A 14,324-nucleotide genomic window follows, 5' to 3' on the forward strand; every position below is an offset into this window, starting at 1 on the left:
ATTACGGATACAGGCAATGAGGCAGTGATCGCTGAGATCTTGGTTGAAAACAGCAGAGGTGTATTTGGAGGGCAAGTTGGTTAGGATGATGTCTATGAGGGTACCCGTATTTACGGAATTGGGGTGATACCTGGTAGGTTCATTGATAATTTGTGTGAGATTGAGGGCATCAAGCTTAGATTGTAGGATGGCTGGGGTGTTAAGCATGTTCCAATTTAGGTCGCCTAGCAGCACAATCTCTGAAGATAGATGGGGGGCAATCAGTTCACATATGGTGTCCAGAGCACAGCTGGGGGCAGAGGGTGGTCTATAGCAGGCGGCAACAGTGAGATACTTGTTTTTAGAGAGGTGGATTTTTAAAAGTAGAAGTTCAAATTGTTTGGGAACAGACCTGGATAGTAAAACAGAACTCTGCAGGCAATCCTTGCAGTAGATTGCAACACCGCCCCCTTTGGTCGTTCTATCTTGTCTGAAAATCTTGTAGTTAGGGATGAAAATGTCAGAATTTTTGGTGGTCTTCCTAAGCCAGGATTCAGACACAGCTAAAACATCTGGGTTGGCAGAGTGTGCTAAAGCAGTGAACAAAACAAACTTAGGGAGGAGGCTTCTAATGTTAACATGCATGAAACCAAGGCTATTACGGTTACAGAAGTCATCAAAAGAGAGCGCCTGGGGAATAGGAGTGGAGCTAGGTACTGCAGGGCCTGGATTCACCTCTACATCACCAGAGGAACAGAGGAGGAGTAGGATAAGGGTACGGCTAAAAGCTATGAGAATTGGTCGTCTAGAACGTCTAGAACAGAGAGTAAAAGGAAGTTTCTGGGGGCGATAAAATAGCTTCAAGGAATAATGTACAGACAAAGGTATGGTAGGATGTGAATACAGTGGAGGTAAACCTAGGTAATGAGTGATGATGAGAGAGATATTGTCTCTAGAAACATCATTGAAACCAGGTGATGTCATCGCATATGTGGGTGGTGGAACTGAAAGGTTGGATATATAGTGAGCAGGGCTAGAGGCTCTACAGTGAAATAAGCCAATAAACACTAACCAGAACAGCAATGGACAAGGCATATTTACATTAAGGAGAGGCATGCTTAATCGAGTGATCATAAGGGTCCAGTGAGTAGAGGTTGGTTGGGGTCACGGCGATCCAGACAGCTGGCCGGGTAGCTGGCTATCGGTAACAAGATAACATAGGATGGAGGTCTGTTTTTTTTTAAATTTTTTTTTAATTATTATTATTTTTTGTCAACTCGTTCGTTTCCGTCGGTAGATTAGTGGGGTTCCGTGTGGTAGAGGGGATCGATCCAATTGGCAAAATAGATATAGTGACCCAAGAAAAAAAAAGAAAAAAATTGTCCGGTATACTTATTTAGATAGCAGCCGATAAGACAGCTAATAATTAGCAGATGGGTATTCAGAAACGTCGCAATGGAAAAGCCTGTTGAAACCACCTCGGACAATTACGTCGGCAGACCAGTCGTGATGGATCGGCGGGGCTCCGTGTCGGCAATAAAGGGTCCAGTCCAATTGGCAAAAGAGGTATTGTAGCCCAAGAATTCGCTGGTAGACCTCTTCGGCTAGCCGGCAGATGGGCCTAGCTCAAGGCTAGCTCAAGGCTAACTGGTGCTTGTTTCGGGACAGAGGTGTTAGCCAGTAGTAGCCAGTCGGTTGCAGCTAGCTAGCTACGATGATCCGGTGTAATTGTCCAGAGCTTGCGTCAGGAATCCGGTGATGTGGTAGAGAAAAAGCAGTCCTATATGCTCTGGGTTGATATGGCGCCTGCAGACTGGCAGGTATTGGCCCGAGCTGAAGCTGGCTGGTGTCCGAGTTAAGGGTGAAGACCGCAGCAGTGGCTAACTGACTACTAGCTAGTTATCTGGCTAGCTTCTGATTGGGGTTACGGTTCTAAAGTATAAAAAATAGCAGATCCGTACCACATTGGGTGAGGCGGGTTGCAGGAATGTATATTCAGTTCCTAGATGGAAAGTGAAATTAAAATATATACAAAAAAATACGAGGACTATTTACGCGGGACAAGACGGGACAAGACAAACACACGTCCGACTGCTACGCCATCTTGGAACAGTGATTGCATTCTATCATTTGATATTTTTAAAAGAGGAAGAACTATAACATGACTAATGTCCATGACTATTGCAGAGATCATGTGGACTTTGCACCGCAAACCAAGGGAACAAACTGACTTCTGGCTGTTTTTTTGTGCACTCCATCTCTCTACAAAAGCCTATGTAATATTTAATGTGTTATTTTAAGTGTTCCAGGCCCCTCACAGATTAACATATCTTGTGTAAACTTTCAACAAATGACTTCTATGGCTGAAGGGCAAGAGCAGCAACGTTTCTTGAAAGTTGGAATACACAAAGTCGGCCGACAAGAACTGTGTGTGGAGACTTCTGTGCATTCGGTACAGCAGCATAGCTGAAGAAAACAAAGGTCAACCAGATCCTTCAAACACCAGCGGTATGCAGGTACTTTAGGCAGTGTAAACGAATCACACAATCTGAGTACACCAAACCATCTGTCAAAAATTGAGATCAAGGAATTTGAGAAGGGGAAACCAGGGTAAATCTCTAGTGTCCTTTATCAAATAGCTGTACCAGGGACTATTGGAAATAACCAGGAAACACCAACATAAAAAGTGTCTTAATTAGGTGTTTGGCCACCACGAGCCAAAAGAGCTTCAATGGGCCTGGACATAGATTCTACAAGTGTCTAGAACTCTATTGGAGGGATGCAACACCATTCTTCAACAAGAAATTCCATAATTTTGTGTTTTTTTGTTAGTGGTGTAAAAGGCGCCGCTCCAAAACCTCCCACAAGTGTTCAATTGAGTTGAGATCTGAGACAGCCATGACGTATGGTTTAAATCGTTTTCATGCGCATCAAATCCTTTGGTGACCACTCATGCCCTGGGGGCATAGCCATGGTAGCCAAAATAATGGGCACATGGTCCTGCCCTAAGCCTGAGGGGATGTTAATTACTTAGGAATTGCTCAGGAACTACACCTGTGTGGAAGCATCTGTTTTTAATATACTTTGTATACCTCATTCAAGTGTTTCCTTTATTTTGGCAGTTACCTGTATTCTACAGCTATTTTAGGGCTGTTGCTGTTTTATTAGTAACGGGTACAATGAACTCTTCAGCTATTTTTTGTCATGTTTTCAGTTTAACCTAGTACTTATACACACTGGGGTTAACCCTGAACTCAATGAAATGTGTGGGCTGAGATTCTTGATTTAAATGACGTGTGTGTGTGTGTGTGTGTGTGTATGTGTGTGTGAGAGAGTGGGAGAGAATGGAAGAGTGTATGTGCGCAGCTGCTGACAGACTTTTCACACCCGGAGAACATCCATTCTCACATCCAGTCTCTCAGCGTAGGCTTCTAGCCTGGGTGATAACTAAACCTGCAGAAGATGCAACCACTCAGAATTGAGGAGAACAATTATCTCCGACCTCGGACACGCCAACATTTCTTTCATTACAAAGGAGAGGTGCTCCCCCTTCCTAACTCGGTCGGCGCCTGAAAAAAACAGCTTGGCTTTTTGATTTCTATGGAGAAATTTTGAGCTTGTCTCTTCTCAATGTCTCCATCTTTCCATATTTATCTCTCCCTCTTCCTCTCGCCACAATGGCCCATCTCCAGAGGGACTGTGTGATGAGGCTGTGGGACCTGCCAGTCACTATATACGGCCTGATGAATATTTACTGAGCTACAGCACTTTGATGAAATTGTGGAGCAGTGAATGTGAGCGAGGCCTCGTTTTAGGGACACCTACACTGTGGTGAGCAGCAGATGTTCTTCCTTCCTCCTCCCCATGGTCTCACTCTGCATGATGGGTCTTCTCAACGTGACGTCCTGTACCATTATTAAGCGTTCCCCCTTCCAGTCATTAGTACAAATATTAATATTTATAGAAGATGTTAATAACTCCAGAGCTGCAGAGTTGTGAGGAACTGGCTCCTGAGTGGCCCATCCAATAGCGTTACTCCGAAGAACAGTTACTCTTGTCACAAATGTGATGTTTTGTCAAACAAAGGGGGGAGCTCATTTTGTGCTCCTTTTTAGGCTGTCATTAAAGTGGATTGTTCAAAAGAGTTCTAACTTTTTCCTTATCCCTTTTTCCTCTTGTGTTTGAGGGGCTTATATGCATTCCTAACAGACTCAGAAGAGGGAAAATCAGTTTGCTTTTCTGCCTGCCGTCCAATTTGGCACCAGCCTGCCTGTTAAAAGTTGAATCAGAATGTAACGCTGGGAATATTGGAAAAGGGGAGAGCTGGAGCAGCTGAGAGGGAAATGTGACAACATCCTGTTGTGAGGGACTCGGAGCTAGCTTCAGTCTCTGCAATTGTTCCCTAGCCTGTATATAGTGTACTACTTTTGACCAGAGCCCATAGGGCAAACCAGTAGTGCGCTATATAGGGAATAGTGGGCCATTATGGACGCATTCTCTTGTCTCACCGGGTCTCTAACGCTGCCAGCAGGTCCAGGCCAACCTCAACTTCAGCACTGATAAAAATAAATAAATACTATAAAGCAACTGGTTATTAAATGAGGGCGACATGCAACAATTCCTCCCTAAACATGCTCTCTGAGGGCCAGGAGGATTTAGACTACACCAAGGACAGAGCCCATGTAACACACTGTACGGTACAGGACATATGTGCCAAACAGAGAGGTGTTTACTACTGGCACAGTACTCAGTACTGTGCACTGCTGCACTAACGCATATGGATTGATAAGAAATATCACAAACACACACATAAACATGCAAACAAACCAACACTGGAGACTAGAAATGTTGTGCTGGCTTATTGGAGGTGTTCGCTCATTTCAGAGTATCGGGTATTGACTGGGGAGTTTCTCAGCACTTAGAGAAAACGAGATACAGGCTGACTCTAACCTGACTCACCAGGCTGAGCCTCATCTCTTCATCTTTCTTTCTCCTGCACTCCCTCAAGCTGAAATCAGTGTCTCTGGCCCCTCCAGCTGTCATTATAAAGTCATCACCACCACATCATCCCTCCCCACTCAGGATTCATCCACTACCACAGTTAAAGCATCCATCCCAGTGATCCCACAGCACAAGCCCAGCCCAGCCGGCCTGGGAAGCTTTAAGACTAACGTCGCCACTGCTGTATCATTTCCCACAAGAGCAGCGACATGCTCCCTCGCTCTCTCTCCAACACGGTCGTCCAACAAGGAAATTACTGTTCATTAGGAGGATATTAGCCACCCGGGGAGCACAGTTCGACAACCAGCAGAAGAGTATGTGTGTAATTGGAGATGTTATCAGAGCTCCGACAGGGGGGCTAATGGGAATGGGAATATTGTAATGAGCTTATAAATATTGGGGAGAGATGAGGATATAACCCTGGGGGAGGGACTTAGTCTTGTCAATCCCACGTCCCACGAGGCGTGATTAGAGGAATCCAACTCTGTCATAATAGAGCTCCCCAGTTTGTAGTCCTAAAAAACAGAAATGAGTTACCTCTGGTTCGTTCAGCCATTCATATGGGGTTTTGGGATAAACGCCGAAAATAAGGTCTGAGGTAAACACAGGCTTAGGAGATCTTACATGTTTTGTTCAATGAGATAAAATGCTTTAAAATTCACAAAAAGTGAAATTAGCTGATGAAGATTATCTCATAGAACAAAACGTATCAGACCTCCTAAGCCTGTGTTTACCACAGACCTTTTGGGCATTTATTTAAATACAGATACATTTATTTCCCCATTGGCTTTGAATGAGCCATTGCGTAGTTAATGCCTACAAAAACACTGCTTTCTATAGCTGCTCATGTTTAGAGCCACTGAAGGAATCATTTAGAACGCCAAAGTGGTATTACATCCTATGTTGCTCTGTGATCCCTCCCTCAACCATCCTTGCTTTGGACCTAACTGGAGTGCATTATTTTCTCAGGTTGCTTCTTATGAACCATCCCTGTGTATTTTCCAGAGGTGTTCCATACATTACCACTTGTGATTTCTACTCTGATCTTGTCACCAGTGAACACAAACTGACATACACACCTCCCTCTCCTCCAGCCTCATATGGCTGCATATTCCCTCCACATCGCTCTCTCCTCATCTTCCCCTTCATGTTTCTCTCCATCTCCCTCGACTCCTTTAACTCAGCACCTCCCTCTTCTCTATCCCTCTTTTCCCCCCTGTTCTCTCCTCACCCTACCCTCTGGACAGAGATGGTATGTGTACTCTCTCAGTGAGTCTCAGACATCTGGGTTCTGAATGATCCTATTTGGTTCTTCATCCCATTATCAGACATCCACTGCTAGGTTTCTCCACATCTCCTCTCCTCCGCCCAACGTGCGTTAATCAGAACTCTCCCACGGGCGTGTTGCCATGGCGCCATTTCACAGCCCTTCCCAGAATGCTCCAATGTGCTATTCTGCCCTGGGAAACGACCATATGAAGACATGACCTACATGCTAAAAAACAACCAACTGACTAACTAACTAACGACCTGCAAACTGAGGAAGGAAGAGGAGCTGTCGACCACGGGATGGCTCCAAATGTATGATCCTATTATCTAATAAATCTGTAATAACTAATCTTATTACCTAATCAATTCACTCATCCTCCCCTGCAGGACTGTTGAGTGGAAAGCAAAGTGCTAACAGCTAGGCTAGCAGGTTTGTAGTGTATTACAGAGAAACAAAGCACTGAAGGCTAGCAGGTCAGTAGAGTGTCAATTGATTAGCAGGCCTGGGGCTCAAAGCCTGTTTAATCTGCATATTGGGGTCTGAGGGAAGACACAGATAATCCATTACATTGACCAGATACTTCAATGGCCGCTCTAACAATGAAAACACATTTCTTTAAAAAATGGAAGGCAGTCAGGAAGAGGCAAGATCAGGTGGGACCATTCTAGGCAATGGGAGGGCAGAAACGAGTGTAATAACGGGCACAACTCCAACATAAGTGTTTATTCTCAAACTTGCTGGGATGTCACGTGTCCTATTTATATCAGCGCACTCGTAAGCATTACAAAACTTCTATTTGAGCAAATAAGCATCTGATTTTTTTGTTAACCAAATTCGACACTTGCTCATTGACCTCCATACGAAAATTCCTTGCTTTTTGAGCGAAAAACAAACGCAACCTGCTGGAGAAGACAGATTTTGGGCCCAGTTATTCCTGTCGCTTAGCCTCTGCCTCTCTGGGGAAGACCAGGCGTCCAAACAAACCTGAACTCAGCTGCCCCTTTAATCACTATGGCAACTGCTCTCTGAGCTGAGCAGAGTAGGGAGCCAGAGCGTGGGGCTGGAGGGAGAGATCCTTTCTGGAAGACAACCTGGATTCTACTGTATGAGGGTAATACAAAGTGAGCCCTGCTATGCTGTCTGGGGTTGTAGGAAGGACAGGCAGGTGTCCATATCATGTCTCATTTCTCATCCTATCCCACAATTCAGCAGGCCTTTAGACAGTGCTTACCAAGAGTACCGTTCTTGAGGGAGCAACTTATTGGAATGAGATCCAGCCCTGGTTACATAATATCCTCAGGAGTGGGATCTCCTGGGCTTGGTCATAGAACCATCAACATCCAGGCAATGCAAGCAGACACGCTTTTACAAAAACACTACATAAGGACTGCATAGATGAGCTAGGAGATCCTAAGTGCACTGAAAACACTCCCAATTCAATTGGAGTCAAATGTCACCATAAACGTCACTTGATTAAAAAAATAACATATCTTTATCTGACCACATCAATGCCGTTAATGTTGATAAACCTGAGGTGGTTACATTGTGTGTATTGTCTGCCTGGCCTGGCCCTGCCGTGGGACTGCTAGGCCAGTGGTGTGGCTTTCAGTCCAGTTTACAGTACGGATCAATGTAACCCGACCCTGTGCTCCCCAGAGGGCAGTTTCCTGTAAACACCAGAGAGTCCGTCAGTGTGTTTAAAGATCAGAGCCTTGTCAGTCTGCTTTCCACCCATCCACAGTAAACAGAAACACCCTCTTTCGCTGCTCTTCTCCCTGTGACAGATGGATGACCACAATTACAGGTCAAACGCTTTCCAACTGAATCCATGCTCAGGTCAATGGGACTGACAGAGACTATGATCCCGTTATGTGAGTGAGTGGGCCAGACAGTGAGGGATATGACTATGGACTGACCACAGAGAAATGACACTGCTCCTAAAAGCAGTCAGCCACCCACAGGTAGGTTCAACTACATCATCCACCACAAGGTAAGAACTATGCCCACAGAAAGACTATATACAGGACTGTCTAGGGCCGGTTTCCAAGACAAAGATTAATCATAGTCTTGGACAAAAAAGCATGTTCAAGTGGAGAATTTCTGTTGAAATAGCTTTTTAGTCTAGGAATAACCTTGTGTCCGGGAAACCTGCCCATACTGTCCTGCTGAAGGCGTCCTGGTTGTGTGTCATAGGACCATAGTCCGAGGACTGCAGTTCTGCTGCTGGACCTCATCCCACGTTAGCATACAGTGCATTGGGAAAGTATTCAGACGCCTTGAGAGCAAAAAAATAAATACGTTGAAATAGAAAAATAACACGTGGAATAAATCCACAATGAGTAACGATAACTTGGCTATATACACGGGGTACCAGTACCAAGTTGACGTGCAAGGGTACGAGGTCATTGTATACATATACAGTGCTTTCTGAAAATATTCAGACCCCTTGACTTTTTCCACATTTTGTTACGTTGCATCCTTACTCTAAAAATCTACACACAATACCACATAATGACAAAGCAAAAACCGGCTTAAAATGTTTGTAATTTATATAAAAAAAAAATATATATATAATTTACTTAAGTATTCAGACCCTTTACTCAGTACTTAACAAAAAAGTTAAATACAACCTTTATTTAACTAGGCAGGTCAGTTAAGAACAAATTCTTATTTACAATGACACCCTACCTGTACAACGCTGGGCCAATTGTGCCCCGCCCTATGGGACTCCCAATCACGGCTGATGTGATACAACCTGGAATCAAACCAGGGACTGTAGTGATGCCTCTTGCACTGAGATGTAGTGCCTTAGATCGCTGCTCCACTCGGGAAGCACTTTTGGCAGCGATTACAACCTAGAGTATGCTTGGATATGACGCTAAAATCTTGGCACACCTGTAGTTTGTCCCATTCTTCTCGGCAGATCGCTCATGCTCTGTCAGGATGGATGGGGAGAGTTGCTGCACAGCTATTTTTAGGTCACTCCAGAGATGTTTGATCGGGTTCAAGGTGAACCTTCGCCCCAGTCTGAGGTCCTGAGCAGGTTCTCATCAAGGATAACGGTACTTTTCTCCGTTCATCTTTACCTCGATCCTGACTAGTCTCCCAGTCCCTGCCGCTGAAAAACAACCCCACAGCATGATGCTGCCATCACCACCATGCTTCACCGTAGGGATGGTGCCAGGTTTCCTCCAGACGTGACACTTGGGATGTAGGCCAAAGAGTTCAATCTTTGTTTCATCAGACCAGATAATCTTAGGTGCCTTTTGGCAAACTCCAAGCGGGCTGTCATGTGCCTTTAACTGAGGAGTGGCTTCCTTCTGGCCACTACCATGAAGGGGTGATTTGGTGGTATTGCAGAGATGGATGAACCTTCCAGAACGACAACCATCTCCACAGAGGAACTCTAGAGCTCTGTCAGAGTGACCATCTGGTTCTTGGTCACCTCCCTGACCAAGGCCCTTCTCCCCCGATGGCTCAGTTTGGCTGGGCGGACAGCTCTAGTAAGAAGTGGTTCCAAACTTCATCCATTTAAGAATGAGGCCACTGTGTTCTTGGGGACCTTTAATTCTGAAGACATTTTTTGGTACCCTTTCCCAGATCTGTGCCTCGACACAATCCTGTCTCAAAGCTCTCCGGATAATTCATTCGACCTCATAGCTTGGTTTTTAAATTGACATGCACTGTCAACTGTGGGACTTTATAGTGTGTGCCTTTCCAAATCATGTCCAATCAAATTAATTTACCACAGGTGGACTCAAATCAAGTTGTAGAAACATTAAGGATGATCAATGGAAACAGGATGCACCTGAGCTCAATTTCGAGTCTCATAGCAAAGGGTCTGAGTACTTAGGTAAATATTTTATTTTAAATACCTGTTTTCGCTTTCTCATTATGTGGTATTGTGTATAGATTGATGAGGCCCTAAAAAATGTCAAAGACTCCAGCCACCAAAGTAATAGAATATAGAAAGGTGGGACACAGAGTGGTCATAATAGTTTGTAGGTCAAACCATTCGGACGCCACAGATGTTTGTGAGGAGACCGACTTGCGGGATGTCTCATGGTCTGACAAACACCACTCTAGCTCTGCCACCTTGCACCGCAGATGCAGAAGTGCGACAGCGGTGGATTGAGAGACATCCAATGCAAAAAAAAAGCTCTCTAGCTTAAACTAATGTTGTTGTTTTTTACAAACTTTTGTATTATGTTAGTTAGATTGATGCACCGGTGCGTCAATCGACTCTAGAGGATTAATACACCGATGGTAACATATTCTCTTACCTAATTTAAATAAGTACTGCCTTGTTACCAACATCGGAGAAGGTGTATTTGCAGAGGGCAGTGGTTTATAGCTACTCTACTGTTGCCAAGATTTTACCGCAGGGTGTCAGCAAATATAATTACAAGTTTACCTAATTAATCTATGTCAAAAATACTTGTTTCCCCTTTCATCTGTGTCTGGTGTTAGTTACTGTCTAGCTAGGTCCTCAGCTAGCATGGAACAAAGGCGGGGGGCATTGAAATCTGACGCAGTTGTCAAGCCAACATCCGTCAGCGCTGCATTGAACTGCATCACAAGAGACATCCCAAACGGGAGATGTATAAAAATGAATTAATTTCATTGATGCAATTTCGATGTTGTTAGAGTTGCTTTGTGAATCACCAAATTTCATTGAGATGATTTTACTGCAGCACTGCATCCAAGTTGCTTGACATAGGCATTCCAAAGAGCTGTCAGTCCAGGCGACTCAGCCGGTCTTTTCAAACTTGCTGGTAGTTAGCCATGAGAGAAGAAGTAGTTTTCAGAATGACTGTTCAGGGTTTTTAACCCATAGCTACCCAGACTAACTATTTAGCAGTCTCATGGCTTGAAGGATAGAAGCTGTTCAGGGTCCTGTTGGTTCCAGACTTGGTGCATCGGTACCACTTGCCTTGCGGCAGAAAAGCAAGCAGTCTATGACTTGGGTGGCTGAAGTGACAATTTTTAGGGCCTTCCTCTGACACCGCATACTAGAGAGGTCCTGGATGGCAGAGAGCTTAACTCCAGTGATGTACTGGGCTGTACACACTACCCTCTGTAGCACCTTGCGGTCGGATGCCAAGCAGTTGCCATACCAAGTGGTGATGCTGCCAGTCAAGATGCTCTCAAATGGTGCAGCTACAGACATTTGAGGATCTGAGGGCACATGCCAAATCTTTTCAGCCTCCTGAGGAGTAGAGGCGTTGCCGTGCTTTCTTAACGACTGTGTTGGTGTGTGAGGATCATGATAATCTCTTAGTGATGTGGACACAGGAAATTTAAGCTCTCAACCCGTGTGTCATACGCAAACGTAATGATGGCTGTTGGAGTCGTGAGTGAACAGGGAGTACAAGAGGGGAATAAACACACACCGCTGAGAGACCCCTGTGTTAAGGGTCAGCATAGCGGATGTATTGCCTACCCTCACCACCTGGGGGTGGCCCATCAGGATCCAGTTGCAGAGGAAGGTGTTTAGTCCCAGGATCCTTAGCTTAGTGATGAGCTTTGAGGGCACTATGGTGTTGAACGCTGAGGTATAGTCAATGAACAGCATTTTCACATGTTCCTCTTGTTCAGGTGGGAGAGGGCAGTGTGGAGTGCAATAGAGTTTGCATCATCTGTGGATCTGTTGGGGCGGTATGAGAATTGGAGTGGTTCCAGGGTGTCTACGATGGTGTTGATGTGAGTCATGACCAGTCTTTCAAACATTTCATGGCTACAGATGTGAGTGCTATGGGGAGATTTAGACAGGTTACCTTGTTGTTCTTTGTCACAGGGAATATGGTCTGCTTGAAACATGTAGGTATTACAGACTGGGTCAGGGACAGGTTGAAAATGTCAGTGAAGACACCTGCTAGCGGGTTAGCGCATGCTTTGCGTATTCATCATGGTCATCAATGATTCAGAGGGGTTGGGTTAAACACGAAGGCACATTTCAGTTGTACAACTGACTAGGTATCCCCCTTTGCCATCTGTTCATCTACCCTGTTTAAAGGTCTTATCACATCGGCTATGGAGAGCGAGATCACAGTCGTCTGGAACAGCTGCTTCTCTCATGCATGGTTCAGTGTTGCTTGCCTCAAAGCGAGCATAGAAGGAATTTCACAGGAATTTAGGAATTCAGAGAACCAGGAGACAGACCACAGTACTGCAGCTCATCTACAATTTAACTTTTTAGGGATAGGGGGCAGCATTTTCACTTTGGATGAATATCGTGCCCAGAGTGAACTGCCTCGTACTCTGACCCAGATGCTAATATATGCATATTATTAATATTGGATAGAAAACACTCTGAAGTTTCTAAAACTGTTTGAATTATGTCTGTGAGTATAACAGAACTCATATGGCAGGCAAACTTCCAAACAGGAAGTGGAAATTCTGAGGCTGGTTGATTTAACTCATCGCCTATTCAAATCCCAGTAAGATATGGATTTGTTTTCACTTCCTACGCCTTTCACTAGATGTCAACAGTCTGTAGAACGTTGAATGAAGCCTGTACTGTGATGTGGGGCCGGATGGGAGGTGTTTCAGTCAGTGGTCTGGCAGATTGCCAGTTCCTGGTGACGCACATTCCAAATGACATTGTCTTGCTTTCCATTACTTCTAGAGACACAAAGGAATTCTCCGGTTGGAAAGTTATTGGATATGTATGATAACAACATCCTGAAGATTGATTCTCTACTTAGTTTGACCAGTTTATTCGACCTGTAATATAACTTTAAGTTTTCGTCCGAGTTCGCATGGATCTGCATGAGCGTTTGGACATGTGTACTACACATGCTAGCAAAAGTAGCTACTTGGACATAAGTAATTGACATTATCAAACAAAACAACAATTTATTGTGGAACTAGGATTCCTGGGAGTGCATTCTGATGAAGATCAAAGGTAAGGGAATATTTATGATGTAATTACGTATTTCTGTTGACTCCAACATGGCGGAGAAATGTTTTTTGTATCTGAGCGCCGTCTCAGATTATTGTATGGCGTGCTTTTTCCGTAAAGTTTTTTTTAAATCTGACACAGCGGTTGCATTAAGAACAAGTGTATCTTTAATTCTATGTAAAACATGTATCTTTCATCAAAGTGTATGATGAGTATTTCTGTTATTAGTTGTGGCTCTCTGCAATTTCTCCGGATATTTTGGAGGCATTTCTGAACATGGCGCCAATGTAAAGATTTTGGGATATAAATATGCACATTATCGAACAAAATATACATGTATTGTGTAACATGATGTCCTATGAGTGTCATCTGATGAAGATCAAAGGTTTGTGATTAATTTTATCTCTATTTCTGCTTTTTGTGACTCCTATCTTTGGCTGGGAAAATGGCTGTGTGTTTTTTGGACTTGGCGGTGATCTAACGTAATCATATGTTGTGTTTTCGATGTAAAGCATTTTTTTTTTTTTTTTTTTTTTTTTTTAATATCGGACACGATGGGTAGATTAACAAGATGTTTATCTTTCATTTGCTGTATTGGACTTGTTAATGTGTGAAAGTTATATATTTAAAAAATATATTTTTGAATTTCCCGCGCTGCCTTTTCAGCGGAATGTTGTGGGGGGGTTCCGCTAGCGGAACGTGTGTCCTAGAAAGGTTAACAGTAGCTCATCAAATACCACAAGAGCTTATAAACAATTTGATTCCACCGAATATTAAAACTTTCCACACAGAACCCGCATGAGTGCGCTCACACATACATACAAAGTACACACGCAAAATATTTGCCGCAGTTGTCTGATCTACTTTACCGCAGTAGGTAGCTGCAGAGCTGAACATTAACAGCAGCAACAACTCAAGCAGAAACTGGTGGAGTGAGAAACTGGGTTTGGTGGGACCCACTGGTCATGGATGATGCATCCAAACACCAGAGTATAAGGACAGGAAATGTGAATGTGTGTGTGTACTGTACGTGTAGTAGTGAATAGCGACATGACACTTACCAAAGATATTGGTGGAATGTCCTTTCTTGGCGAGAGGTTTCAGCTCGTTGTGTCCCCATCCGTACTGTCTGTAGCTGTCCCACGCATGCTTCATCATCTACAACATACA

The 14,324-nt window shown here is 44.1% G+C and overlaps 1 protein-coding gene across 2 annotated transcripts in view; it reads right to left on the minus strand.

The window, feature by feature from the left end:
• Positions 1-14,324, minus strand: part of LOC129820988 (mannosyl-oligosaccharide 1,2-alpha-mannosidase IB) — a 128,106-nt gene that overhangs the window by 58,497 nt on the left and 55,285 nt on the right. For both annotated transcript variants that reach the window (XM_055878176.1, XM_055878177.1), the window contains exon 5: positions 14,216-14,312. In XM_055878176.1, coding sequence (XP_055734151.1) covers positions 14,216-14,312 — 97 coding nt within the window. The remainder of the gene's footprint in view (positions 1-14,215; positions 14,313-14,324) is intronic.

This window comes from Salvelinus fontinalis, chromosome 23, assembly GCF_029448725.1.
Source record: "Salvelinus fontinalis isolate EN_2023a chromosome 23, ASM2944872v1, whole genome shotgun sequence".
Taxonomy (NCBI): domain Eukaryota; kingdom Metazoa; phylum Chordata; class Actinopteri; order Salmoniformes; family Salmonidae; genus Salvelinus; species Salvelinus fontinalis.